The 24,950-nt window shown below is 57.2% G+C and overlaps 9 protein-coding genes across 9 annotated transcripts; 7 read left to right on the plus strand and 2 right to left on the minus strand.

Moving 5' to 3' along the window:
- Positions 1 to 8: 8 nt before the first annotated feature.
- On the plus strand, positions 9 to 2,816 carry FA10DRAFT_279853 (hypothetical protein; the record flags this gene model as incomplete). The annotated part of the gene is made up of 4 exons (XM_025523574.1): positions 9 to 85; positions 328 to 1,807; positions 1,873 to 2,773; positions 2,803 to 2,816. The coding sequence occupies 4 exons, from the start codon at positions 9 to 11 to the stop codon at positions 2,814 to 2,816; spliced, it is 2,472 nt and encodes an 823-aa protein (XP_025378028.1).
- A 380-nt stretch (positions 2,817 to 3,196) lies between these two features.
- FA10DRAFT_267262 (cyclin-dependent kinase 5) lies at positions 3,197 to 4,892 on the minus strand. Its single transcript, XM_025521837.1, has 8 exons — positions 4,760 to 4,892; positions 4,687 to 4,701; positions 4,600 to 4,628; positions 4,188 to 4,541; positions 3,835 to 4,122; positions 3,684 to 3,762; positions 3,492 to 3,625; positions 3,197 to 3,433 (listed from the first exon to the last, which is right to left on the minus strand). The coding sequence occupies exons 1-8, from the start codon at positions 4,770 to 4,772 to the stop codon at positions 3,320 to 3,322; spliced, it is 1,026 nt and encodes a 341-aa protein (XP_025378029.1). The 5' UTR covers positions 4,773 to 4,892; the 3' UTR covers positions 3,197 to 3,319.
- A 142-nt stretch (positions 4,893 to 5,034) lies between these two features.
- Positions 5,035 to 8,762, plus strand: FA10DRAFT_267263 (Suf-domain-containing protein). Its single transcript, XM_025521838.1, has 10 exons — positions 5,035 to 5,811; positions 5,869 to 6,174; positions 6,235 to 6,375; positions 6,431 to 6,750; positions 6,808 to 7,273; positions 7,333 to 7,549; positions 7,615 to 7,767; positions 7,830 to 8,328; positions 8,386 to 8,543; positions 8,605 to 8,762. Exons 1-10 carry the CDS (start codon positions 5,104 to 5,106, stop codon positions 8,625 to 8,627), a joined length of 2,991 nt encoding a protein of 996 aa, XP_025378030.1. The 5' UTR covers positions 5,035 to 5,103; the 3' UTR covers positions 8,628 to 8,762.
- FA10DRAFT_279856 (hypothetical protein) lies at positions 8,626 to 10,524 on the minus strand. Its single transcript, XM_025523575.1, has 2 exons — positions 10,398 to 10,524; positions 8,626 to 10,335 (listed from the first exon to the last, which is right to left on the minus strand). The coding sequence occupies exon 2, from the start codon at positions 10,306 to 10,308 to the stop codon at positions 8,740 to 8,742; it is 1,569 nt and encodes a 522-aa protein (XP_025378031.1). The 5' UTR covers positions 10,309 to 10,335; positions 10,398 to 10,524; the 3' UTR covers positions 8,626 to 8,739.
- A 147-nt stretch (positions 10,525 to 10,671) lies between these two features.
- Positions 10,672 to 11,866, plus strand: FA10DRAFT_267265 (hypothetical protein). The gene has a single exon (XM_025521839.1). The coding sequence runs from the start codon at positions 11,109 to 11,111 to the stop codon at positions 11,772 to 11,774; it is 666 nt and encodes a 221-aa protein (XP_025378032.1). The 5' UTR covers positions 10,672 to 11,108; the 3' UTR covers positions 11,775 to 11,866.
- Positions 11,867 to 12,009: 143 nt separating this feature from the next.
- On the plus strand, positions 12,010 to 14,459 carry FA10DRAFT_125288 (putative general amino acid permease). The gene is made up of 8 exons (XM_025517949.1): positions 12,010 to 12,633; positions 12,692 to 13,091; positions 13,147 to 13,215; positions 13,285 to 13,448; positions 13,501 to 13,716; positions 13,775 to 13,956; positions 14,016 to 14,212; positions 14,265 to 14,459. The coding sequence occupies exons 1-8, from the start codon at positions 12,199 to 12,201 to the stop codon at positions 14,384 to 14,386; spliced, it is 1,785 nt and encodes a 594-aa protein (XP_025378033.1). The 5' UTR covers positions 12,010 to 12,198; the 3' UTR covers positions 14,387 to 14,459.
- Positions 14,460 to 15,511: 1,052 nt separating this feature from the next.
- Positions 15,512 to 20,773, plus strand: FA10DRAFT_267266 (hypothetical protein). The gene is made up of 2 exons (XM_025521840.1): positions 15,512 to 20,183; positions 20,256 to 20,773. Exons 1-2 carry the CDS (start codon positions 15,803 to 15,805, stop codon positions 20,549 to 20,551), a joined length of 4,677 nt encoding a protein of 1,558 aa, XP_025378034.1. The 5' UTR covers positions 15,512 to 15,802; the 3' UTR covers positions 20,552 to 20,773.
- Positions 20,774 to 20,918: 145 nt separating this feature from the next.
- Positions 20,919 to 23,644, plus strand: FA10DRAFT_267267 (Metallo-dependent phosphatase). The gene has a single exon (XM_025521841.1). It carries the CDS (start codon positions 21,258 to 21,260, stop codon positions 23,556 to 23,558), a length of 2,301 nt encoding a protein of 766 aa, XP_025378035.1. The 5' UTR covers positions 20,919 to 21,257; the 3' UTR covers positions 23,559 to 23,644.
- Positions 23,645 to 23,792: 148 nt separating this feature from the next.
- FA10DRAFT_275351 (ribosomal protein S5) lies at positions 23,793 to 24,877 on the plus strand. Its single transcript, XM_025523261.1, has 3 exons — positions 23,793 to 23,819; positions 23,896 to 24,601; positions 24,677 to 24,877. The coding sequence occupies exons 2-3, from the start codon at positions 23,910 to 23,912 to the stop codon at positions 24,759 to 24,761; spliced, it is 777 nt and encodes a 258-aa protein (XP_025378036.1). The 5' UTR covers positions 23,793 to 23,819; positions 23,896 to 23,909; the 3' UTR covers positions 24,762 to 24,877.
- Positions 24,878 to 24,950: the final 73 nt, after the last annotated feature.

The following is a 24,950-nucleotide window of genomic DNA, read 5'->3' on the forward strand; positions in this document are numbered from 1 at the left end:
CTCCGTCCATGGCGATCACCGGGTTACAGATACTGAAACGGCCGAAATCGCACAGGGAGTCTCTCTTTCTCCTGCGGATAGGATTGTGCGGCGATTATCGACAGTCAATGCGCCTCCCAAGCTCGCCTTGACGAATCGAGCCGTCCAGGAGAACAGTCCACCCGCTAGCAAATCCTCACGTTCACCTCTGAGAGGGCCGTCTACGGTGACCAAGAGATCTACACAGCAGCTGCTCAATGCGAAAAGGCAGGCATCTCCTGAGCGACCAATTCGTCCTCCAAGACCTACCGATTCTAATTCGTCCTCTGCCGACGATGCGTTTCAAAGACAACTCGAAGCGGCCCTCTTAGCCGACAATCCCTTCCTCAAGGAGCGTGCCGCAATCGTGGATGAAGAGGACCGAGCGCCTGCATCTGTGCCATCGCTCTTGCCTCGGTTGCCTGCAGGAGTCATCAATCTTCGAAAGGAGACCCAGCCTAGGCAACCCTGCGCCACAGTGGAGCAAGAGGAGGAGAATTTCACGGCGCCAGCACCACAGACCCATCAGCGCTCGAAGCAGGTAGAAGTCCAGTCCCAGCTGACAGACGTTCAGGAGCGATCAAAAAAACACCAAGAATCTGATGCGGAAACGTTTCATGGTCGCTTAGACCCCGACAGGAGCAAGGCTCGTGGAGGCAGCGTTGACGCACCTATGCAACGGTCGAATGAAGCTGCCGAAGGGAGCAGGCCGGACACAATACTCGGCCCAATGACAGCGCCTGATCCATCGGACCCGCTCAACCAGCCGACGCCTCAAGAGACATCTCAACAGCCTTCCTCGTCTGCTCAACAGCCCCAGGTAGAGCAGGAGGAGCAGGGACAGGAGCAGGGGCAGGGGCAGGAGCAGGAGCAGGGAGAGGAAGAGGTAGAGCAGGAGGAAAATCAGGTCATGCCAGCTCTTACATTCATCAGCCATGAGCAGATGCAGCTCAGCAAGCAGCTCAGCCGCTCACCAGCAATCAAGCATCCGTTGAGCCGACGATCAGGCGCAGATTCGTTGCCGACGTACTCGCAAGAGCAAGTCGACACACTTGAAAAGCACATTGAGAAGCTCGAGAAGCGGCACCGTCAACACTCAAAAGAATGCCATCAACTTCGCACGTCGCTGGGGGAGGCCAAGGCCGACGCGGAGTTCATGTGCGCCAAGTGGAAGGCGAGCAAGGCAACGGCAGACGAGATGAGACATAGCATCGAGAAGCTTGAGGCAAGGTTGCTCAACGCTGAAGTCGTCAGGGACAAGGCCACCCTCGAAGCATCGCAGCGAGTATGGGAGCGCTTCAGCGGGCCGGATGGACCCGAGTCAAGCCGGCAGAGACGAATCGAGCTCGTCGAGGCGAGAAACGAGGCCACGTATCATCAAAGCCGAGCCAAGGAACAGAGTCTGGCACGCCAAGAACTCGAGCTGACTCTCCACGGCCAGAGGAGGAAGCACGAGCTAGCCTTCGAGGCGCAGGCGCGGGAGCATGAAGCTGCTTTTCGGAGACTGGCGAGGGAGCACGAGACAGCAGAGCGCCAGCTCAGATCGGCCTTGGGCACCCAGAGGGGGACCTCTGCCTTCGAGGAAAAGGAGCGCAAGAGCCTGGCCAGTCGGCTGGAAAGGGTCGAGACAGAGAGAGCCAACCTGGCCGTAGAGAGTCATGGATATTCGAGATTGCTGGAGGAGGAGAGACAGCGGTGCGCAAAGCTCAGAGAAGAGCTAGCGGGGATTAGGGGCCATGCGACAATGGAGCAAGAGCTCAGAAAGGAGCTGGCTCTCGTCCAAAATGAGGTGAGTTGACATTCACTTAAAGCCCAAGACAATAAGCTCACCTTTCGTCCAACCGCTCGATGCAGCTTATGCAAGTCAAAAGGGCGCCTCGAGATGCCACCACCACTACCAAAGCCATTGTGCCAGATCGTTCGGCCGCCGGCAAGCGAAAGGCTGCCACCGCTCCCTCGACACGACATGCAGCTTACGCCGTCTCCTACAAAGAATCTTCAGTGGACTCCGAAGAACATGAGCAAGAACAAGCATCTGATGACGTGGATCATGATGATTTTGATGCTCCTCAGCCGACGAGCTCCAGAGCAAGACTCAACACTGCGAAAACGATGTCTGGCGCAAGTAAGGTAGGCAAGGCTCCGAAGGCCAAGACTGCGGCCACAGCCGTGGCTCGCAACAAGAAGCGGCCTGAGGAAGCTCCGGCCAACGAGGCAGACGAAGACGAGGAAGACGACGATTTCGACGGGCCTGCCATGGTGAAGAAGGTGCAGCCGCAGAACCAGAAGCCAGTGAGAGAAGGGCAACGCGAAACGAAGGTGCAGCTTTCGAACGCACCACGACGGGCCAAGGAGAAGGAACCGACCCCTTTGATGGAGGAAGAGGAGGTTGAGGCGCTCGCCCTGAGCATCGTCAGCGAGGAGGACGACGGCGACGAGGACGATGATGATGGAGACGAATACACGCTCAAGAAGTCTGGCAGAGCAAACAACAAGAGGCGCCACTTGGGCAACAAGCCCCAGGCTGTGCAAGCAGGAGCAGCAGTAAGCACCAAAACCGCCTTGAGTTCCGCTCCAAACGACAAGTCGCGGATCAAGGAAGACGAGAAACGGCGCAAGGCGATGGAGAAGCACGTGGAAGCTACGCCGATGCTTTCCAACGCCAAACGGGTGCGCCAGGAGGAGCACCAAGCGGTGGCTGAAGAGGCTCTCTCGCCGTCGTTGGTCAAGAGGCAGAAGCCCGCTTCTTCAAAGGGTGTTGACAAGGAAAACGAGGCACTTCAGTCTACAGTGGATAAGCCACTAGTTGATGCGATCAAAGAGCCTGAGCCTCCGCAAGAGAAGGCGCCACCGCCGCAGCCCAAGAAGAAAAAGATGCTCCTGAACCGAAACAAGCAGCCTGCCTCTGCGAACTTTCTCGACATGCGCGGCGACTCCGACGGCAATCTGGAGCCAGTCTTCAATCTTCCCCTGGCCATGTCACCCATCAAGGGCGGTACGCAGCAGCAACAGCAGCCGCAAGGCGCACTAGGAGGAAGACCTGTTGCGGGCTCTTCTACCATTGGGGCGGCGGCAAGTTCCCTCTTCAGGAGGTAGCTCTTCCCGACGCTCCTCTCATCGCTACGCCTCATCTCTGGTCGTCATGGCCTTTCCGTGTTGACAGAGCATGCAATCTTAACATCTGGATACCTTCCTTCTTGGAAGCGTGCGTGAAACGAGGCCTGAGGAAGGAGCTCATCCTTTAAAAAACGTAATACACGGAGAGTGAGAAAAATATCGTCATCGTTGCGGTCGTCATCAGCTACTGTTGGTGCATGTAGAGTTGCTGCTGGTGCTGTTGTGCCTGCTGGCTCGCCATCATGTTGTTCATCTGCATCTGCTGTTGTTGTTGTTGCTGAGCCGCCAAAGACGCAGCCTGTCGTGATGTCAGTCGCAGCTTGGGCAGTCACACGACTTGAGAAGGACAGGCTCACCTGGGCAGCCTGTTGCTGGATCCCAACGCCCTGAATGGCAACGCTCGTAGTGAAATACGGGTGCCTGAGCGCCTCATCTGCACTTATCCTCTGCGTAGGGTCAAACTTCAACAGCTTTTCCAGGAGATCGATGGCTGTGTGCTCTATTTGAGCAAAGGTAGAACGAGAAAGTAAAGCACAGAACAAGCTCACCGAGAGGATGTGCCTTTGGGAACATGGACTGGAAAGGAACCTTGTTGAGTTTGGGGAACTCGCGAGGCTGAATCTCGGGCTGTAGAGAGAAAGCAAAGTCTCTGGTCAGGAAATCGAGGCAAGCACAGTCGGAAGCAAAGAGATTACGTACCGAGTCATTTCTCAATCGCTGAATCGTCGCTTCATCAGGCGTGCCGAGGACCCTGATGATCTGGTTGAGCTGGTCATTGTTGTCCCTTCCTCTAAACAGAGGTACACCGCTGATCATCTCGGCCATGATGCATCCCGCCGACCAGACGTCGATGCTCGTGCTATACGTGCGACTGCCAAGAAGCACGTCGGGCGCGCGGTACCAGAGCGTGACGACCTCATTCGAAAAGGTATTGACTGGGATACCAAATGCACGCGCAAGACCAAAGTCGGCCAGCTTAAGCTCACCCTTGAATGAATGAACAGCTTGTGTCAGCTTTCACACTGGTACGCATAGAGTGCGATGCTGCTCACCCGCTTGTTGATGAGGAGGTTCTGCGGCTTGAGATCTCGGTGCAGAACCCTGTTCTCGTGGCAGAAGGCTGTACCCTTGAGGAGCTGGAACATGAAGCTGCGCACCGTGACGGGGTCGAGAGCGCCCTTTTCGCCGTGAATGTCCATGTACTTCTTCAGGTCCTGCTCCATAAACTCGAATACGAGGAGGAGGCGCGATTCGGTGTGGATGACATCGTGAAGCCGAACAATGTTTCCATGCCGGAGCTCCTTCATGAGCGAGATCTCGCGAATTGCCGTCGATGGGGTACCTTCTTCTGCGTCAAGGTGGATCTCTTTGAGGGCGACGACATCGTTGGACATGCGCGATCGACCCTATGGTGACAGCGTCAGCATCGATCAAAACCAGAGACACTCACTCCTATACGCTCACCTTGTACACAGTGGCATACGTGCCCTCGCCTGTGACCAGTACAGTCAGTCAAAAGTGAGAATCGTGCGACATTCTCGCCATCCTCACCTAGCTTCTCCAGCTCTGTAAAAAGTAGGTTCAGTCATGTGCCACTTTAACCGACGCGCAACGCCCAACTCACGAATGTAGTTCATGATGAAGCTTCCCCGGGTCCGGACGCCTAGTCTTTGAAGGTCTACGAGGTAACTGACTGAGGGAGGTGCCGACGACGCGAGAATTGACGATGACGACGGTACCTTGTCTAGATGTCAGTAGCAGTGGTACTAGTTGCTCCTCGCGTGTTGGCTCGAGCTCGATGCTGCAGGCGTGTACTGCAAGGAGACTACTGAGTGCACGTGTATTACGTAATACGCGAAAGCCGACTTTGACATCCATAGGCTCCTCAATCCTTCGCGTCGAGCCAGCCACGGACCATACAAGAACGTAGTCATCCATCTGTTTCAGGTGACGCTCACCAGGAGCAGCATGGACAGGAACCAGGTAGATGCTTCCCAGAGTACTGGATTGACTGAAGCTGGTAAGGTGCCTGAAGGCGAGGAGGTGGGGCAGGAGGTGCAGGGGCAACCTCAGCAGCAGGGACAACAACCTTCGGAGTCGCGAGAGGAAGAGCAGGAGGGAGAGGAGCAGGAAAGTGCGACCGTCTTCATGCCATCAAGCCCTCGAGTAGAGGCCGATGAACCTGAGAGTGGGATAGCTGAGGCAGTAGACGGCCAAAACGGTAATCAAGATGGCAACGCAAAGGTTGGTGGCACAGAGACGCCTCCTGTGGCGCAGGCTCTGTCAACTTCGCCGCAGCCTCAGCAGCAAGCAAAGGCGTCAGCGACAGTGCCCAAGGAGCAATCGAGTATGAAAGCGGATCTCTCTTCGACTGCTGATCCAACAAAAGCGGCAGCGTCCGTAGCCCCTCCAACCTTGGCCGCAGAAACCTCGGCAACTGCGAAGGCGCCCGCGCCTTATGATTTCTCGACCAGTGTAAATGGACTCCAGGCGGCGCCAACATCCTCGCTTCGAGATGGTCCGGAGGAGTACAGAGCATCGCTTCGAGCTCGGATCGAACGTGAGCGTCGGGATGGCGATGCATGGCTTGCCTTGATCGAGGAAGCTAGCTCCAGAGCAGACCTCGAAGGCATCCGGAAGATCTACGAGGACTTTTTTGTCGTTTTCCCCAATGCGGTGAGTAATAGAGCTTGATCAATGCTACGAACATGAGCCTGATCACTCCATCGACAGGCCCGGCAATGGCAAGACTACGCCTCGCTCGAGCTGTCGCATTCTGAGTTTTCAAACGTCGAAAACATCTTCACCCGCTGCTTGCGGTCCACGCCGTCAACAGAGCTCTGGCGCCTGTACCTCTCCTACACCCGAAGGGTGAATCCTGTACCCCCGTCAAGCGGCGGACCGGGAGGAAATGACGAGCGGGAGAGAGTGCGAAAGGTCATCGAGGGCGCGTACGAATTCGCCTTGAAGTTCATTGGGCAAAGTCGGGATGCTGGTGAGGTGTGGAAGGAATACATCGCATTTCTAAAGGAACGGGAGGTGAGTCTTGCAGGCCAAATTAGAGCAGATGAGCCCAGTCATTGACGGGACGGATGACAGACCAACAACCAATGGGAAGCGGGCCAGAAGATGGACGACGTCAGAAGGACCTATCAAAGAGCCATTGCAGTGCCCTTGTCCAACGTCGAGCAGATCTGGAGGGAGTACGATGCTTACGAAAATGGCCTGAATCGCGTTACGGTGAGCTTTGAGACGAAAGCTGTCATAGAATCTTCACTGACAATCGACGATGCAGGCCAAGAAGTTCCTCGCCGAGCGCTCACCTGCATACATGACGGCAAGGACCGTCTTTCGGGAGATGAAGACCCTGACCGATAACCTTTACCGGCCCGTTCTTGCAAAGGTGCCCTGCTTCGCTGCGGCACCCAAGACGATGCCCCTCGTGACGCCCGACACCATTGTGCAGGATCGAGCGCAGTTCGACGAGTGGAAGAGATACCTGCAATGGGAAGAGAGCAATCCACTGCAACTAGAAGATGCACAGGTTCTGTATGCTCGAGTGTCGATGGCATATCGGAAAGCTACGATGCACATGCGATTCTTTCCTGAGGTTTGGTGAATACGCTCTGTTCTTGATTGCCTTCGGAATGCGAGACTGACTGTGTTTAAAAGGTACATGGCCGCCAATCATTCTGCCTCAGTAGGCCGACTTGATGAAGCAGCATCCTTGCTTCAACAGGGAATGGAGGCTTGCACAGGCAGCTTCCTTCTCCACTTTGCCTTTATTGAGCAGGCCGAGGCGCGAGAACAGACGACAGAGTGTGGAGCGATCTTCACCAGCCTCGTCGACTGGGTGCATGCGCAGATCCATGGCCTCGAGGACGCACTCGAGGAGGCAATCAAGGCCATTGACGTCGAAGGGGAGAGATACAAGGCCGAGACTGAAGCGAGGCGGCGCGACGAAGGAGCATCGGACGAGATCGAAGGGGAAGAGAGAGAGGAAGTGCGCAAGATGGAGGAAGAGAGAGAGCGTCGAAGGAACGAAGAGCGAGAAAGAGTCAAGCCAACGGTCGAGGAGCTCAAAGAGAGCGCAGCGTTGGTATGGATCAAGTATATGCACTTTGTCAGGAGAACAGAGGTGAGGTTGCCTTGAGTCTATAACGCCAAACGGCCGAGCTGACTGGTCATCATCTCCAGGGCCTCCGAGCTTGCCGGTCCATCTTTGGGAGAGCACGAAAGAGCCCTTTATGCACCTGGCAGGTCTTCGAGGCCAACGCATTGATGGAGTACCACTGCTCCAAGGATGTCAAGGTCGCCACCAAGGTCTTTGAGCTTGCACTAAAGTCTTACGGTGGCGATGAAGCCTTTGTGGTACGGTATCTCGATTTTCTCATCTCGATCAACGACGACAACAGTGAGTGTCACCCCACTGATCCTGCAGGCCCCTGACCGTTGATTCACTCCTGCCCGCCTTGTCAGATGCTCGGGCGCTTTTCGAGCGGACAGTGCACAACTTTTCGCCTGAAAGGGCGAGGCCAATTTGGGAGAGATGGTACCAATTTGAGTACACCTTTGGCGATCATGCCTCCATTGCAAAGATTGATGCGCGCCTCAAAGAGATATACCCTGAAGGTGCGTTTGAACAGCCCTCAATCGCGATTGGAAAAGTCTCACTCACCCTACGACCGACGCAGAGCCGCCGATCGATCGTTTCGTCGAGCGAAGCAGGTACATGGACATTGACGTCGTCAGCAGTCGAGACCTCGGCTACCAGCCCATGCTAGAAGGTTCCAATGCCGCAGAAAGGGCCGTGGCCGCTTCGAGAGATATGGGTGCCAGGATGGAATACGCTTCGTCGTCGTTGCCATCGACGCAATTGCAGCCTCCCACCGGTCCTGCCGCAGACAACTACCCTGCCTCGACGTCGGGTCCCCCGCTGAAGCGCGTCCGCTTCAACCGAGAGGGTGGCTCGCCAACACCACCCCCTCCTTCAGGCCCCTCGGCAGATGCAGGTGACAGAAGGCGACAGCCGGCAGGGTTCCGAAGGAGCGCGAGTCCGCCAAGCCGATTTGTACCACCACCTCGAGAGGGCAACCAGCCAACGCCGCCACAGAATCATGCCCCAGTGCGGGGCCCTCCACCACAGCAGAGCGTCTATCTTGAGATCCCAGAGGTGGTCCTTCACTTTATGAGGTGAGTCTTCTTGACGTTGGCAAGGTGGACGGCTGCTGACCGCGACTTCATAAAAAGCATTTTGCCAATGACTGCCGCATTTGATGGCCCTCGTTTCCAGCCTGAAGACATTGTTGAATGTCTGGTCCGGTCCAATTTGCCCATGGCTTCCGGTGGCTTTCCGCAGCAGCAAGGCAACCTACCGAGACCAATGCGAGGCGGTCGAAGAGGAGGAGGTACGTTGACCGAACCACGGTCTGCTTGCATTTCACCCATTGCTGAATTTCTTTCTTGCAGTCCGTGGTGGGAGACGCTTTTAGAGCGATAACGCTCGATAAGAAAGAGAGGTTGTTCTCAATTACGGCAACCTTAAACAAACATCTACATTCATCGTTCACAAAGAAGAGCATCCCCCTTGCTACCAATGGAATGCTAGGATGTGCGCTCTTTGACAAAGCCATCTGGTCTGACCAGAATTGTGCCCACCTGAGTCGTCCCTGTCAGAGTGGTCCACTGGGTCGAAGGATGGTCCAGGAAGTGGAAATCCTTGCTAGCTTTGAGCGTTCGCACAGCTCCTCCACGGAGCATCTCCTTCGCTTCTGGACCCGCAAGGATGACTGACTCCTTGCCAAACAGATCCAGAGTCGAGCGTTTGATACCATCGCCCATATCGATCCAGGCATGCGGGAAACGCGTGCCGACCTGTCCCTCGAGTGTCTTGACCGAAGAAGCCTTTCCAGATGTGTCGTTGCCGTACTGGTAGCGCATCAGGATCGCACCGCCGTCGATTTGCTGGTCGACCTGTTGCTTGTTGGACTCTGTTCGGATGCCAAAGCGACCTTCGAGGTCCTTTCGCAGCGCAGCCTGCGTGCCGGCAAGTCTAGCCAATGGCCTCCTCTCTTGCTCGTATCCATCCAGGATCGCGTCGGTCTCTTCCTTTGCATCGGCATGGAGAGCAGCTGCAAGCCTCCAGGCAATGTTGTGCGCGTCGGCAATGCCCGAATTGCCATTGAAGCCTCCCCACGGCGGCATATTGTGGGCTGCGTCTCCCGCCAGGAACGCCCGACCCTTTCGGTAGGCTCTTGCGACGCGCACGGCAGAGTGCCATTCCGAACGATTGAGAATCTTGATGGCCGGTATCGGTTCAGGTCCGATTGCGCTCCTGATGACCTTGACGAGGTCCTCGTCAGAGAGGCTCGCCGGGTCCAGCTTTGGATCGAAGTCGCGATGGAGGTGGAGGACCCACTTGTCGGTGTTGTTCATAGATGCAAAGATGCCCTTGATGCCCCGCTCCTTCTGCTCAATCTCGCATTGGCTGAACGTGCGCTTCTCCGTCAGTAGCGCTGCAAGGTCGCACTCGAAAAAGACATTGAGGAACGGGTGCCCTGGATCAAGCTCCTCGAGCGAGAGGCCAAGCTCATGCCGAATCAGGCTACGTCCGCCGTCGGCAGCCACGAGGTAGTCGCCCAAGATGAGCTCCTCGATACCTGTTGCGGTATCACGGATTCGAACGGAGACGACCTCAGCATTATTCTGCTCTAGCGCAGCGACTTCGTGGCCAAACCTGAAATCAGCATCGGCTCCTCGATGAAGCAAATTGCGTTTCAGTATAGCCTCGACCTCTGGCTGGGGACACGCGCACATCTTGCACGGTGATGGCTCGCCGGCACCCATGTGCTTAGACATGCCTTCGGGAAACTTGATCGCCTCCGACTGCAACATTGATTGCCCGAAGCGGACGCCCCCGAACGACCCCATTTTCCATGCCGACGCAGCCGCCTTCTCGACCTCTTCCTGCAGCCCGAGCTGGCGAAAGAATTCCATGGTTCGCAGCGCGAAGCCGCGGGCGCGGGGTAAGGGGACTGGATCATTGTTCCGCTCAATGAGTACAAAGGGAACTCGATGTTGCTGAAGGAACAGGCCGAGGCTGAGGCCAACGAGGCCACCGCCGACGACGACGACGGACGTCCGTCGCTGGACCTGGGGAGAAGCGACAGTCATGGGTGTTTCTTTTGGTGGGCGAAGTCACTATTCAGAGGGGCACCTTAAATAGCTGTCTAGGAGTCTGCTTTCCATCTGCACGGGCTTACCATCAAAAGTTGGAGCCTACGGTTCGCCAGATCGGCACCCCTTTGAACTCAATCAGAGAAATAGAGTGTCTTGGTCATCTGCTCCGCTAAACGCCGTGTAAATCCATAGGCGCTTTCATTCATCACACTGTGGGAATTTGTTCCTGACGTCAGCCTCCTTTCCGTCTTTTCCCCTCTCCTGCGGCTAATGCGACAATTTACAAGCCAGAGCTCCGCCCAGTCAAACGGGACATGCAGATATAAGCGCAGCAACTCCAAATGAACATTGACTAGACGCAGCACGAGCTGAGCCGGAAGTGACGTTCGAGATGAAGACGAGAAGGCTCAAAGTCCGCCTGTCCCCGAGACTGATAGCCAGCTATGATTGCCGAAAGATTAGCTACGCCTCCAATGCGCTTGCAGCCGGCTGTCCATCGTCCTCGCACGCACCGTTCCTGGATCGCAAGTCTTTAGTCAATGCTTTCCAAAATGGCGTCGAGATCGGACTTGAAGAATGACATGACTAAGTCGTGACAGAAATTACCAGCCACGCGACAACCGCTGCGCCTGTGCGTCATTGCGACAATAGTGGTATTGGCGCGCCCAAGTTAGACTAGGCGATTCTCTCCCAAACGGAAGCGGCTGTGCCTATCTATCTCTCGCTCTTCCTCCCTCCTTCACACGTTCTTCCTGTCCCTGCACAACGCGCCAACGCCCAACCTCAACTTGAATATGTCTTCGTACGCGAATGTCGCCGCGCACAACGCGCCCTCGCAGGCGCAGCAGCCCCACGCAGACCAGTCGCTGCTCAGTGGCAGCAACAACCGCACCGGCGACGTGACCACCTCGAGGCCGGATGTCGACACTGGTAAAGTCAACGTTGTTCCCTCGAGCCAGGACCTGGACAACATCAAGACGCAGACGTCTGATGCAGCACAAAAGGCCTATGAAGACGCCAAGCGCGAGGCAGAGAAGCTCGAGGCCGAGGCCAAGCGCGAGGGCAAGAAGCTGCAGGCGCAGGGCAAGAAGTTTGAAAAGGAGGCAGGAAAGAGGCTCAAGAAGACAGGCGAGGAGGCGAAGAACCTCTGGAACACCTTTTCGAGCGAGCCAAAGTACTGGCTTCCAGCTCTTGGTGCTAGTGAGTCACAGATCAAGGCTTGTCTGTCCATTGTCGGAGAGGGAACTGACACTTGGTCTCTGGCAGTCAACGCCGCACTGCTGGCTGGCGTCGGCGTATTTGCTTACACAAACCGCGAAAATGCAAAGACGTGGGACCGTCGCCTCGTCAGCGCCGTGACAGTGGGAATTCTCGGCCTTCTCGGAGGTGAAAGGTGGGTTCTTGCTCGTTGTCAACTTTTTTTTGAACAGCAAACTGAGAGCATCACCGCCTCCAAATAGCTACCTGGCGACCGAGGCTGCTCGAAAGCAAAAAGGCCGCAAATAAAGTTAACGCTGAGCTGTACACTACCAAATCACCTCTTTGCTCCGCCTCCTTCACCTCTCTTTACCTTTCCGGTTCGATTCTTGACGGGCAATAATTTATACTTGAATGTACCCTGGCACTCGATCGTAAACATGCGATGGGATGGCAACACTGAGAAGCACAGAAACGCCCGATGCGTAGCCGATGGCGCTGTAGCTTGCCCCGACTTTTGCAAACGCAGCTGGCGTCCATGCGCCTCTCGCGCCCTGCCAGACCCATCCCTGTATCTTCTGAGGCAGGCTGACAAGCTCGCTTTACCATCACCCGCTCCCTCATCACAGCTGGTCTGTGAGCCGCGGAACAGCAAGCGGAAAAGCGACGACCTCGAGAGAAGGCAAGATGACCGCTGCAACCTCACCCCGAGAGAAATCGGGAGCCAGCTTTCGCTCTTCGCTTTACAATGAGCAGCTCATCGTACAATCGCTCGACCAGGGTGTCTGGGGCCGGGACCCAGGCGTAAAGAATGAGCTTGGACAGCAGGTCGGAGAGCAGCTCGAGCCTACGCTCCACTTCCGTCACATTACCATGATCAGTGTTGGAGGCGTCGTGGGCACTGGCTTGTTCTTGGGCTCTGCACAGTCGCTTCGCGAGGGCGGACCTTTGGGCCTAGTCCTCGGCACTGTCCTCGTGTCGACCATCTGCTTCTCCGTCATGCAGTGCCTTGGCGAGGTTGTCGCTTACCTCCCCCTGCCAGGTGGCTTGACGCAGCTTGCAGAGCGTTTCGTCAGCCCAGGGATGGCTTTTGCCATGGGTTGGCTGTTTTGGTTCAAGAGTGTACGTTATGATGCGTACAGGAGGGGAGACGGGCACAATGCTGACCCCGCCCTTAAAGACAATCGTCCTGCCAGCCCAGCTAGCAGCCGCTGCGATCCTAGTCGGGTTTTGGAACAGGCACCATGAGATGAATCCGGCAATCTATGTCGCTATATTCATCGTCATCATCTCCGTCGTCAACCTCCTCGGCGCCCGCGTTTACGGTGAGACAGAGTTTTGGCTCGCTTCCATCAAATGTGCCACCATTGTGGGTCTGGCGATTGTAAGCATCTGCCTGGTCGCGGGTGCGGGCGTGGAAGAGCCCATCGGCACACGTTATTGGCGTCATCCCTGGACGTTGTTCAACAAATTCGCACCTGTCGACGAACCTCCATACGAGGAGGTGCGTGGGCTCGCCGGACATCTCTTCGGCTTCATCGCAGTCATCGGCAGGGCCATCTTTTCGTTCCTTGGAGTCGGTGCGTTTTTGCTCTGCACCGTGGCAAGGACACAATTGACGGCATTGCTTCGCAGAAAACTTTGGCACTCTTGCGGCCGAAACAAAGAATCCTCGCAGGATCTTGCCGCGCGCCGTCATTTTTGGTGCGTAATGTTGACTCGAGGGAATGAGAGGGGGTGTATGCTCACGAGCCCAATCTCACGAGAGCACAGTCTGGGTCACTGTCGTCGTGCTCTATCTGATGGGAGCTCTTGCAATCGCGTTCGTGTGCCCCAGCGACCACCCTGACCTGAGCATGCAGAGTGACATGGCCATCGAAAGTCCCTTTGTCATTGCCATTCGAATTGCTGGCATAAGGGTGCTGCCTTCTGTTATCGTGAGCCTACCCATGCTCGCGAGCACATGTGCATTGCTGATCCGCCTGGCAGAACGCGGTCCTGCTCCTCAGCGCGATCTCTGCAGGCAGCCAAGACCTCTACACCTCCTCTCGGGCGCTGTACGGTCTGGCAATTGCGGGAAAGGCACCTCGAATCTTTTGCACCACGACTGCAAGCGGACTGCCGCTGCCCGCCGTTGCAGTCGGCGTCGCTGTCTCGTTTCTCGCTTTTCTCTGCGTGAAATCCGGGGCAAACCACATCTTTGCTGTGAGTCTCTGGTAGTCCGCCTGGCATGTTCTCTCGACGCTGACATCGGCCGATGCAGTGGACGATTAACGCAGCGTCTGTATCTGGTCTTATGGTGTGGGGATGCATTGCCTTTCTCTATCTCCGCTTCCGCAAAGGTTTTCAGGTGCAGGGCTACCGGCGCACCGTGCTCCCGTATCGCTCCTGGTGCCAGCCATTTGCGGCATACTGGGTCATTGGCTGGACGGTGACGATTGTCCTGTGAGCGTATTGCGAAGGTTGTTTGATACAAAAGAAACTGACGACCTCCTGTGCATCAGCCTTCACGGTGCATCGACGTTTCTCAAAGGGGGCTGGAGCACAGGCAAATTTGTCTCGTCATACATCAGCCTGCCACTCTTCATCGTCTTTCTGATCATGGGCAGAATCCTGGCTCGAAGAGGCATGGTACGGTCGGTCCACATGGATTTTGAGAGCTCAGTTATGCGTCTGCGCGAGATGGAGGTTCCTGATAACGGTGAGTCAAGCTCGTTTCAGATGACAGGATGTTCAATCTGACTATTTATAAGCTCCGAGGCCAAGCTTTCATCGCCTAAGGCGAGCAACGACGACGACGACAACAACGACGACAACGACCCCTGCCTGCAGCGCACCGCTGGCCGCCACATCTGTGTCTGCAACAGCCAGCTGAGTTCTCCTTGGCGCCAACAACGGTGTACAGGAAGTCTTCTTTAAATGACAAGCGTGTGACCAAACATCTGTCTCTTAGAGAAGGGCGAAAGAAGTGGCTGAATAGATGTACAGCATCGAGCGATGCAGCGATAGCAGGCGCGTACCCTAGGAGGTGCGTGCATGCTGCAGACGCGTGCTGGACCGAACGCAGCAGAGTAGTAGTAGTAGTAGTTCCTGCGGATCAGTTGGACCCTGTTGTGGCGCCGTGGCCCGTCTTTCCCCTTCAACTTCATCAATGCGAGCACAGACATCGATGAGGACCGAGATGGACCAGATGAGGAGGGCCACGCACACTGTCCATTTGCCCACCTCGGTCTCGTCCTTCCTGCAAATACGATTGTTCAAAGTGACCTGCAGCCGCGCGCCTTCAATCAGCTCGGACGGATTCCGCTGTGGCCCCAATTCTTTCGAAAGAAAGGAAAAAAGAAAGAGGATATGCATAGCACATGCGATCGGGGGCACTTGGTCCCTGCAGTGAAGATTTTACTTTTTTTTCTTCTCCTCCTCATCAAGAATACCAAAAAGATCTGGGTTTGTAATTCTTTCCAGGAAAAGCTGTGTGAAGAAGAAGATCATTCTTCCCGCCAGCCAATCTTTTCAGGTAGGCCAGGGGGTCTTTGCCCGCAATAATTTCAAGATTATTGACAAGAGTAGCATCAGAGCTCTAGCAGCTAGAGTTACGGTTCATGCAGCCTCGTCGCGAAATGCAAAGGGACATCTCGTCCGTCGGTTGACTGATTGACCAGTCTGAGGTGAGAGGGTGACATTTTCTATTTGTCGACGAGGCGCGACGCGCCTTTTCCGAGGGGTGTCCGCTCGAGAAAATAAGCCGCCATCCAATTCAAGGGGCTTCTCGTTGCTTTGGCTTGCTGTATATTTTTTTTTTGGGGCGAATGGCCTCTCCCTTTCGCAGGGCCGCGGGTCTCTCCCCAGAGTGCAGTTGTTCGAAGAAAGAATGTGCTAAGGAGAGGGAGCAGAAAATGTCCGGAAAATGAACGCGAGAACTGCAACTACTATAAGCTTACACACTGCTCGCGAAGCAGGCGCGCCGCGCGCCCGGACCTTGATCTCGCTCGCCCTGTCGGACTCTACCGCTTCGACGAGCGCGTTCCCTTGTCTTTGCATCTTCCAGTCGACCACTACCCCAACCACCATCACCACCGCCATCTTCGGATTGTGCTGTTCCTGACTTGAGCTTGTCCTTCAAAAGGCACAGTCGATCGATGGCTTGACGATTCGCACTTCTTTTTCCAGCTAACGACGCAAGCGCATTTACCACGCACGATTTACAATGAAATCTTTTCTCGCAAAGCGGCGCAAGTCCGTCTCGGCTGGCCAGGGTGGGCCAGCCCAGTCGATGGAGGAGAAGCCACCGATGCCGATGCAAGGTGCTGGGGCAGCGCCAGCGCTGCCTACGCTCGACAAAGTGAGGATGCCGGACCTTCGTTTCTCACGCCTCGACCTCGATCCGATCGGAGGACTGGGCACGTCCCTCGAAGGGCTAGGAAATTCGCATGGCAGCGGCGGCATCAGTCCCTCGCAGACGCAGCTGCTCTCTCCTTCTACGGGGGCCGCCGTCGCCGCCCCCAAACGATCGTCTTCCCACACGAATCTGGCAGCTACTGGCCAATCGACTTCGCAGCAATCGGCTTCCCAGATGAACACGTTGCCCCGCTCCGCTACCGCCGCGCCCTCCAAAGGCGGCATCAACGGCCTCTTTAACGATCCAGCATCCGCTCCCGCCGCGGCTCCAGCTCCGGCCGTAGCTCCGGCCGCAGCTCCGGCCCTAGCCCACGTCCCAGCCCCAATGCCGGGCCAAGGTACTTTGCCAGGTCAAGGTGTTCCAACGGAGCAAAAGAAGAGAAGGTCGATGAAAGCTTCGACCCCACCCAGAAGCCCTGTGCCTCAGACACCACCGCCCGACATTCCACCGCCTCCTGCTCCCTCCAACGTAAAGGGCTCGTCTCCCTCTTCGTCTTCCCCGTCCAGCCGCAGCAAGCCCACGCAGCAAGAGGCGGCCGGTCGAGCAACAAAGGAGGAGGGCAAGACACCCCGGCCCCTGGCCGAGAGCCGGAGTACCTCTTCATCGCTGTCAAGTCGTGAAAAGGCGCCAAAGGCAACCTCGAGGCCGGACCAATCTCGAAACGAGCGTGGCCCGGGCCTCAGTCAGAGTCAGAGTCATGGTCACATGCAGGCTTCCACGGACGACAGACGAAAGAGTGCGACGGCATCATCGAGGTCCAAGTCGCCCCAGCCACCAATGTCGGAACACGAAGTTCGCCTGGCCCAGCTCAAGGCTGAGTCGGAGAGGGGCGTACAGCGAGCAAAGGAGGACATGGAGTACAAGAAGAAGCGGATGGAGGAGCTCGAGAGGTACCATGAACAGCAGGCGAAGAATGGCAAGGACAAGTCGCAGCAGCAACGCCCTCTCCAGCAGCAGCGGCAACCCTCTCAGCCGCAGATGCAGCCACCGCCGCGTCCACAAGCGCAGCCGCAGATGCATCCTTCACAGCTGCCGCCACAGCAGCCTCAGCCTCAGCCTCAGCCTCAGCCTCAGCCTCAGTCTCAGCAGCGTGGTCCCCAGGGCCCTCCTCTGCAGCCCAGGCAGCCGCAACAGCCGCCTGAGCAGAGCCGGGGAGAGGTAGAAGCCAGTGGAAAGAAGACCAGCAGCCTCAAGAAGAGGCTAAGCAGCTTTGGACTGACAAAGAAAAAGGAGCCAACGAAGGAGGAGCTGCCGCAGATGCCTATGCGTCCTGTGGACCAGCGTCAACAGGCTCAGCAAAATGGCAGACCGTCGCCACAGCTGCAACAGGCGCCGCCGCCAAGAGACCAAATGCATCCACAACAACAGCCTCGAAGCGCCTCGTCGGCCCAGCAGCAGCAGCAGCAGCAGCAGCAGCAGCGACAGCAGCAGCGAGCCCCAGGCACTTTGTCGAACAAAAGCTCGCAGAAGAGCCTCAAGGGTGAGGCAAACCAGCGGAGATCGCAGCTCCCACCCTCCCCTCGTCCTCCTCCGTCGCCTCAGTCAGCGCAGGAAGCAGCGCAGGAACAAAGACAAGAACCAATTTCCGACAAGAAGAGCTCTTCCAATCAGTCGAAGCCCAAGCAACCCCCTCAGCAGCCCCCTCAGCAGAGACCTCAGCAACCACCTCAGCAACCACCTCAGCAACTACCTCAGCAACAGCAGAAACCCCAGCAGCCCACTCAGCAACAGCAGAAACCCCAGCAGCCCACTCAGCAAAAGCAGAGACCCCAGCAGCCGCCTCAGCAACAGCAGACACCTCAGCAAGCTCAGCAGCTTCAGCAGACTCAACCGCCTCAGCAAGCGCCGAAGCAGAAGCCGTCACCCCCTGCAGTCAAGGTGCCTGGCCAAGGAAAGGACGGCGGCCAGATGGCGGCCTTCCAATTTCCGAGGCCTAGCCAGGAGCAGCCGCCTTCCCAAGAGCGACGCTCCCCGCAGCCGTCTTTGCAGCAGCAGCAGCAGCGGTCAGTGCCTCCCGGACCCACTCGATCCAACTCTGCCCTGGTTGCCCGCGATGGCGTTGCCAAGCCGATTCCCCCTCAGCGAGGCATGACCCAAGATGAAGGCAGGTATGCTGCCGCCGTGCCCAGCTCGCCCTACAACTCGCAGAATGATGCCATCACATCCTCTTCTTCCGAGGCGACGACGACCGACGGCGTGGGATCGCAATCACAGGAGACAAATCCCAGTAGCGCAGGGTGGGCATACCGAAGTGCCGACGACGGCAGTGAAGTCGAAGTGGATGACGACGAGGGGGTGACACAAGGCCTCCAGCAAGGATATGGATCGGCGCGCGGAGCACCCGAGAGCATGTCACAGGCAAGGCCACGGCGAGACGAAGAGCGAGCCGAACGAACTCAGTCGCGCCTGTCAATGAACCTCGATGGTGAGATGGAAGCTAATGCGGGTCAGCAGCAGCAGACACACCAACGAGCGGACAGCAAGTTCGGCGCACTGCTCGCAGGAGCAAAGACCGCCACCCACCAGCACAACAAGAACAGCTCGGGCAAGGGCTCGAGCATCCTCGACATGGACGATGAGAGGAGGATGAGGCGTCCCTCCACCCCACCACGCCGCCAGAGGGAGAGGGAAAGGGTCGTGCCTGCTGTGAAGAGGGAGCCCAACCCGGACCTGATCGTTTATGGCTTTGGCTGGAAGACACACGGTCTTGCAGACTCCTCGTTGATCCAGTCGCACGATCGCTTCGAGACAGTCGCTGTCCAAGTCCCCAAATCAGTCTATCACGTTAAGAAGGAGCGAAGCGAAGATGCAAAGGAGGCGGATGCAAACAAAGAAGAAGAAGAAGAGTCTGAATCCGAGGACGAAGACGAGGAAGTGCAAATCGAGTACGAAGAGGAGATGCACGACGTCCGCTACAATGACCTCTTCGAGCTCATTTGGACTTCGACGACGCCCGACGTCACCCAACGCCTCATCTCCCACCTCGACTTTGCCGAGATCAAGGCGTTGCGTCAGACGTGCTCCAACATTCGCTTCACCCTCTCGAGCCACCGCGAGATGATCATATCGCGCTACCTGGCTTGTGTTGGTTACACGTCCTGGAAGGCTACGACGGCGACTACCGTCAATCCAAAGACGGGCAAGCGCGTGACGACGGTCTCAAGGGACCCGTGCCCGCTCAGCTTTACCGACTGCGAGGCATTCTTGCTCAGCCACGACCTCTTGCCCGAGTACGCCGCTGTAGGCAAAGAGTACGCCATGGCGCCGACGGAGATGGACCCACGACTGCCACGGCTGGCCAGGGCTACAACGCGAGCGTACAATCGAGTTTTGACGAGGCTCAGGCTACAGCCCTCATTCAGGGTACCGACCCCTCCCGGCGGTGGCAGCACCAGCAACATCAGCAGCAGGCCTCCTCTGCCTTCGCCAAGCGGCAGCCGGCTTTCCGCCAGCCCAAGCCACAGCCCACTTGGCAGTCCCATTGCTGCCTCAGGCCTGCCACGAGCCAACTCATACTACCCCTCGCCTTCTCATTCTCAGAACGGCGGACTGTCGCCCGGTGCTCTCCCAAATGCGTCCTTGCCAACGCTCACCTCGCCGGTGCTTGCCTCGCCTCGAGGCTCGCCCAATGGAAGCCCGAATCTTGACGTGGGCTCATTTGGCGCCCAGCAGTCTCCGCAGCTCGAAGGCGAGGCTGCATCGATGATCACGCTACCTTCGCCTTACAAGCCTGGTCGAGCTGCACAATTCCGCGTCTGGGTGCCTGCTCTGGATTCGTCTGGTTGGCTCTCGGACGAAGAGCTGACTCTTTGCGAAGGCGAGCTATATCGATCAGGCATCTGGAATCTGCTCAGACGAGGCGATGTCGTCTGGGACGTTGCGATCGGCGACTCGCTCAATGAGGGTAAATTCGTCTTCGACGGCCACTACCTCCGCGATCTCAGCTATGCCTACGACGTGGCAGGTCACCTGCCTTCTTGGCTCAATTCGCTCATCTTCCCACCATCCTACTGGCACAATGTCCTGCGATCCTCGACGTCGCAGCCCGTCATCTACCTCGACGTGAGCCCGTTCAAGGACCAGATCTTGTCGAGTCTGAGGCTGGTGCAAGACCACGTCGACAGTGTCAGCCCTCAGGGCAGGTACCGCATCGCAAAGTGGCTCTACAGAGCTGTTGCAACGACGACGGCAGGCCAGATCATCAGCCAGATGGACCAGAGCCTCCAGGTCGTGGATAGCGGCTGGCACGGAAAGATTGTTATTGAGACCGAAGGTAAGTCTCAAAGAAGAAAGCAAAGTGCTCGAGTTGAGCCTAGACCCTTGCGCTGACAATGAACGACTACAGGCACAGCCGAGCATGCCAAGGCTCTTGTATCGCGCTGCGCCGAGGCAGGCGCTACGCCGCAGCAAAAGGCTGCCCTCTTGGCCTCTGTCATGGGCGGTGATGCCGCAGCGACGGCATCGCTGGCCACGGCGGATTCCAGAGGCCCCCACTATGGCAACATGAACAACAGCAACCCCAAGACCACGAGCTCCGGCGGTCAAAATAATTTCCCCTTTGTCGTATTGCGAGAAAGGAGCCGACCAGGACTGATCTGGATCCGTCCAGTGGGTGAGAGGGAGCGGGTCACCGCTGCTTAGTCGTCCTGTCGCAATCCTCTCCTCCTCCCCCCTTTGTCTTCCATTTCCATGGATTTTATATCGTTGTTTTCACATTAGAGGAGAAAGGGCTGGTCTCCCTTTTACAATCCTCCGCTCCTCCGCCCGTCCGTTAGCAAACACCAGCTCACCCTCATGTAGAAGAAGAACTTAGTCTGCTGTAAAAGACCTAACCCTTGTCTGTAATCTGATACAATGCTATCCAAGAAGAGCGAGAAAGGACCGGTTTGTCACACAGTCGCAGGATACAAGGGAGCAGGAGACACGTTCGCTCGGAGCAAGAGGGGCCGTGCATAGCTGCAGGCTAATATTATGAGGCTAAGAAAGAAAGCTCCATCCGTCCGGACTTCTGCGAAGCTGCAGACCCCTAGCCTCGCCCGGATCAAGGAACAAGATCGATGGCTCGCGCGACATCATCGGTCTTGTCCTCCGCTCTTGCTCCTGTCCCTGAACTCAGCCACCGGAGCAACCATCTGCAAGGCCGCTCTGGTCTTCTCGAAGGAAAAAGAAAATAAAAAATAGGCGGCCCGCCCGTCTCCTTGGCTGCCCTTTTTGAGCCCAATTGCTTACGGGCAGGCGCACTCCCTCGAGGCCTCGCGCAATCTCCATGACGCTCTACCACGACGACAAGAAGGACGATCTCGAAGCGCACGCACATCGTACGCCACCGCAGAGCCGAAGCAGCATGATGCGAACGTCTGCATCCCTCCTGGTCGGCAGCCTCGCCGCGGCCCTGCTCCTCTTCGTTGTGGGCGGCTCAGCCTCGCCCTTCTACCCGCCCCACCACCATCTGGATCCTAGGACACCCACGAGTCGGGCCATTCACCCCGTCGACAATTTCACGGCGCCGGCCCGGTTCCCCAAAGATGCATTCGAGGGCTTCTACAGCTACCCAAAAGCTTTTGAGACCGAGCCAAGGCCCAAGGTCATCGATGCCAAGACCGGAAAGCCATTCCCAGACCTTCTTGCAGGGCCCATCTTACCGAACCTGCCTCCTGCGTCAGACGCCGTTTTCCCCAAGCCTGGACCGGGAAGTAAGAACGCGCCCGAGGACCTCGCTGCGCAGATCCAAAAGAACATCACGGCCATCATCGCAGATGCCTCGCTGTCCAACTGCTCAAAGTGCATCAACTCGCTCAAGCTCGGCCAGCAGCTCGCCGCGCTCAAGCCAAGGGACGTGCCTGGCGTATTGCAGAATCTGTGCAAGCAATTCAAGTACAGCCCTGCCACGACGGCCGTCAATGCAACCGAGAACTGCAACCGCGTGTATGCGCCTCAGACCCTCGGCGCCATGTATGCTCAGGTGCTCCGCTACGCCGACTTGGAGGGAGACATGCCCTCAGACGGGCAGTACATCTGCAGCTATGTCTACAAGAACAAAGCCTGCCCTACCCCAGCTCCCCTGACGCTCGATCAGAACTTCCTCAATGGCTGGTTTGGCTCCAAGAGCAAGCGAGACGAAATCGTAAAGCGAGAAGCTCTCGTCCATGAAGACGAGGCGCACAAGAGAACCGGAGAAGCCTGGCTGGACAAGCGGGGCAACAAGAAGATGTTCCGCGTCGCTCACCTGTCGGACATCCACGTCGACCCCAGGTTCCTCGTGGGCGCCGAGGCAGGGTGCACAACCGGCCAGTGCTGCCGTGCCGATTCGTTCAACTCGACCCTGGCCTCTGGCCCTCCCATGCCCCAGGGCACTCTACCCAACCCGGCAAACCGCAGCCAAGAGGCCTACTACTGGGGCAACTACAAGTGCGATGCGCCCTGGTCTCTGGCCATGAGTGCCCTCCAGAGCGTCACGCCCCTCAACGGAGAGCGCGAGGTCGACATGTCCCTCTACACGGGCGACATGGTCGTGCACGATGCACCATTCCACATCAGTGATGACCTTGTCCGGTACACGCAGCAATCAATCTTTGACAGCATGAAGCGATACTTTGGCAAGGGACCCGTCTTCTCCGCCATTGGCAACCACGACACGGCGCCTTCGGACAGCTCCGCACCGAGAGACTTGCCGCCCGAGGCCGTCAATGCCTTTTCGTACGACTGGGAGAACCTGCAGCGGCTGTTTGTCGCCGAGGGTTGGTTCACACACAAAGAGGCCAAGCAGGTGGCGACACACTACGGCGGCTACTCTGTCAGCCCCAGAAAGGGCCTGAGGATCATCACGGTCAACAGCGACTTTTGGTACAAGTCAAACGTGTACAATTTCATCAACACGACAAACCCAGATGCCTCGGGCATGCTTCGTTGGCTCACTGACGAGCTCATCCAGAGCGAGGCGCGCGGTGAGCGTGTCTGGATCGTGGGGCACGTCCTGACGGGCTGGGACGGAACGAATCCCCTGGCCAACCCGACGAATCTCTTCTACCAGATCGTCGACCACTTTAGCCCAAAGACAATTGCCCACATCTTCCTGGGACACACACACGAGGACCAGTTCAACGTCTTTTACGCCAACAATGCCTCGTCAAAGGCCACCGTCAACGCCAAGGCGGTCTCCTTCATTGGACCGTCAGTGACGCCGCTGACCAACGTCAACCCTTCGATCCGGTACTACACTGTAGACCCGGAGACATACAGTGTCATGGACATTGATCAGTACTACGCTCAAGCCCAGGGCTTCCCCGAGCTGCCCAAGGCCCAGCAGGGCCTCACCTGGCAGCATCTCTACTCTGCCCGCTCCACCTACGGCAACTTCAGTGCCTCGGCTGCGGACGCCAATGGCTTCGCTGGGCCCGTCAAGCTCGACGCAGGTGGAATGTGGCCTGCTGCTGCTCCTCTCAACGCCACTTTCTGGTCACAGCTGACATACGAAATGGAAAAGAGGCCGGAGCTCATGAAGACTTTCACCACGTACCAGGGCCGCAACAGCCCCAAGACAAAGCCCTGCAACGATGAATGTACGACGGCAAAGATCTGCTACATGCGCAGTGGCAGTGCGCCCATTGGTCTGCAGTGCCCACAGGGATTCGGCTCCGTGCAGTCGTAGTCGCTATCTCTCCTCATCATGCCAATCTAGTCCTCTCTCCACCCAGTGTCCTCTATAATCAGGCAATACAATATCGTGCCCTGCCCATCTGAAATTAAACGCGCGCCAAGTAAGAGCCCAAGTAACTGATAAATCTCGCGTCGCCGCAGTTTCGGCCGAAAAGACGCAGGCGCGAGGCCCGGCTGGTCTTCCTTCGCCTCCTTCAGCTTTTCTCGCTCTCGTCAAGGTCACTTGGATTCACCTATTCGTTTCGACTTCAAGGTGTGTCTGCTGCCATCTAATCGCTCAGCAAGCGAGGGAGATAGTAGGACTGACCACTTTGCACGAAACTGAACAGACTCAAGATTCAAGATGGCTGACGCTGCTCCTCGTGGACGAGGTGGATTTGGTGGGCGCGGAAGGGGTGGCCGACGTGGTCCTCGCCGTGGTGGCCGAAGGGACGGCGAGAAGGAGGAGTGGGTCCCCGTCACCTCGGTTGGCAGGCTCGTCAAGGACGGCAAGATCAAGTCGATCGAGGAGATCTACCTTTTCTCGCTCCCCATCAAGGAGTTCCAGATCGTCGACATGCTCCTGCCCAAGCTCAAGGACGAGGTCATGAAGATCATGCCCGTCCAGAAGCAGACCCGTGCCGGTCAGCGCACCAGGTTCAAGGCTTTCGTTGCCGTCGGTGACTTCGACGGCCACGTCGGTCTCGGTGTCAAGTGCGCCAAGGAGGTCGCCACGGCCATCCGCGCTGCCATCAACATCGCCAAGCTCAACGTCATTCCCGTCCGTCGTGGCTACTGGGGTAACGCCCTCGGTGACCCGCACACGGTGCCCATGAAGACGAGCGGCAAGTGCGCTTCGGTCATGTGCCGTCTCGTTCCCGCTCCCCGTGGTACCGGTATCGTTGCTGCCCCTGCCTCGAAGCGCATGCTCCAGATGGCTGGTATCGAGGACTGCTACACCCAGGCTTCGGGCCAGACGGCCACCCAGGGTAACTTCATCCAGGCCGCTTACATGGCTCTCACCAAGACCTACGGCTTCCTCGACCCTACCCTCTGGTGCGTTTCTTTCCCAATATCTAGTCCCAAAGAGCCAAGAGAAAGAAGAAGAGACTGACCATGTATCCTTTTCAGGCGCGACATTGCCCCTCCTCCGACGCCGTACCAGGAGCACGCCAACCACCTTGCTCGCCAGGGCAAGAAGGCTCTTGCTCACTGAGCAGCGCCCTCTTTTCTACCCCTTTACATTTCGCTCGCCCCCTCGCACGGCTGTGTTCTCCCCCCTCCCCCCTTTCCCCCTTTCTCTTCTCTTTCATGCCTATGTAAAACTTTCACATCCGGCTCCTTACAGAGTCATGGCAAAATGGCATATCATACTACTGGCTTTTATCCCGCCGGTGACTACCTA

This window comes from Acaromyces ingoldii, assembly GCF_003144295.1.
Source record: "Acaromyces ingoldii strain MCA 4198 unplaced genomic scaffold FA10scaffold_3, whole genome shotgun sequence".
Classification (NCBI taxonomy): Eukaryota; Fungi; Basidiomycota; class Exobasidiomycetes; order Exobasidiales; family Cryptobasidiaceae; genus Acaromyces; species Acaromyces ingoldii.

Coding starts and splice junctions, on each gene's coding strand:
- FA10DRAFT_267262 (XM_025521837.1), bottom strand. Junction 4,123..4,187: donor ACCTCCTCATCAACAAGCGG/GTGAGCAGCATC, acceptor CATTCATTCAAG/GGTGAGCTTAAGCTGGCCGA. Junction 3,626..3,683: donor CCCAAAGGCACATCCTCTCG/GTGAGCTTGTTC, acceptor TAGAGCACACAG/CCATCGATCTCCTGGAAAAG.
- FA10DRAFT_267263 (XM_025521838.1), top strand. CDS start 5,104: ATGGACAGGAACCAGGTAGATGCTTCCCAGAGTACTGGATTGACTGAA. Junction 5,812..5,868: donor TTGTCGTTTTCCCCAATGCG/GTGAGTAATAGA, acceptor CTCCATCGACAG/GCCCGGCAATGGCAAGACTA. Junction 7,550..7,614: donor CTCGATCAACGACGACAACA/GTGAGTGTCACC, acceptor CCGCCTTGTCAG/ATGCTCGGGCGCTTTTCGAG.
- FA10DRAFT_279856 (XM_025523575.1), bottom strand. CDS start 10,308: ATGACTGTCGCTTCTCCCCAGGTCCAGCGACGGACGTCCGTCGTCGTC.
- FA10DRAFT_267265 (XM_025521839.1), top strand. CDS start 11,109: ATGTCTTCGTACGCGAATGTCGCCGCGCACAACGCGCCCTCGCAGGCG.
- FA10DRAFT_125288 (XM_025517949.1), top strand. CDS start 12,199: ATGACCGCTGCAACCTCACCCCGAGAGAAATCGGGAGCCAGCTTTCGC. Junction 13,717..13,774: donor GGGCAAACCACATCTTTGCT/GTGAGTCTCTGG, acceptor CGGCCGATGCAG/TGGACGATTAACGCAGCGTC. Junction 13,957..14,015: donor TGGACGGTGACGATTGTCCT/GTGAGCGTATTG, acceptor CCTGTGCATCAG/CCTTCACGGTGCATCGACGT.
- FA10DRAFT_267266 (XM_025521840.1), top strand. CDS start 15,803: ATGCCGATGCAAGGTGCTGGGGCAGCGCCAGCGCTGCCTACGCTCGAC. Junction 20,184..20,255: donor GATTGTTATTGAGACCGAAG/GTAAGTCTCAAA, acceptor GAACGACTACAG/GCACAGCCGAGCATGCCAAG.
- FA10DRAFT_267267 (XM_025521841.1), top strand. CDS start 21,258: ATGCGAACGTCTGCATCCCTCCTGGTCGGCAGCCTCGCCGCGGCCCTG.
- FA10DRAFT_275351 (XM_025523261.1), top strand. CDS start 23,910: ATGGCTGACGCTGCTCCTCGTGGACGAGGTGGATTTGGTGGGCGCGGA. Junction 24,602..24,676: donor TTCCTCGACCCTACCCTCTG/GTGCGTTTCTTT, acceptor TATCCTTTTCAG/GCGCGACATTGCCCCTCCTC.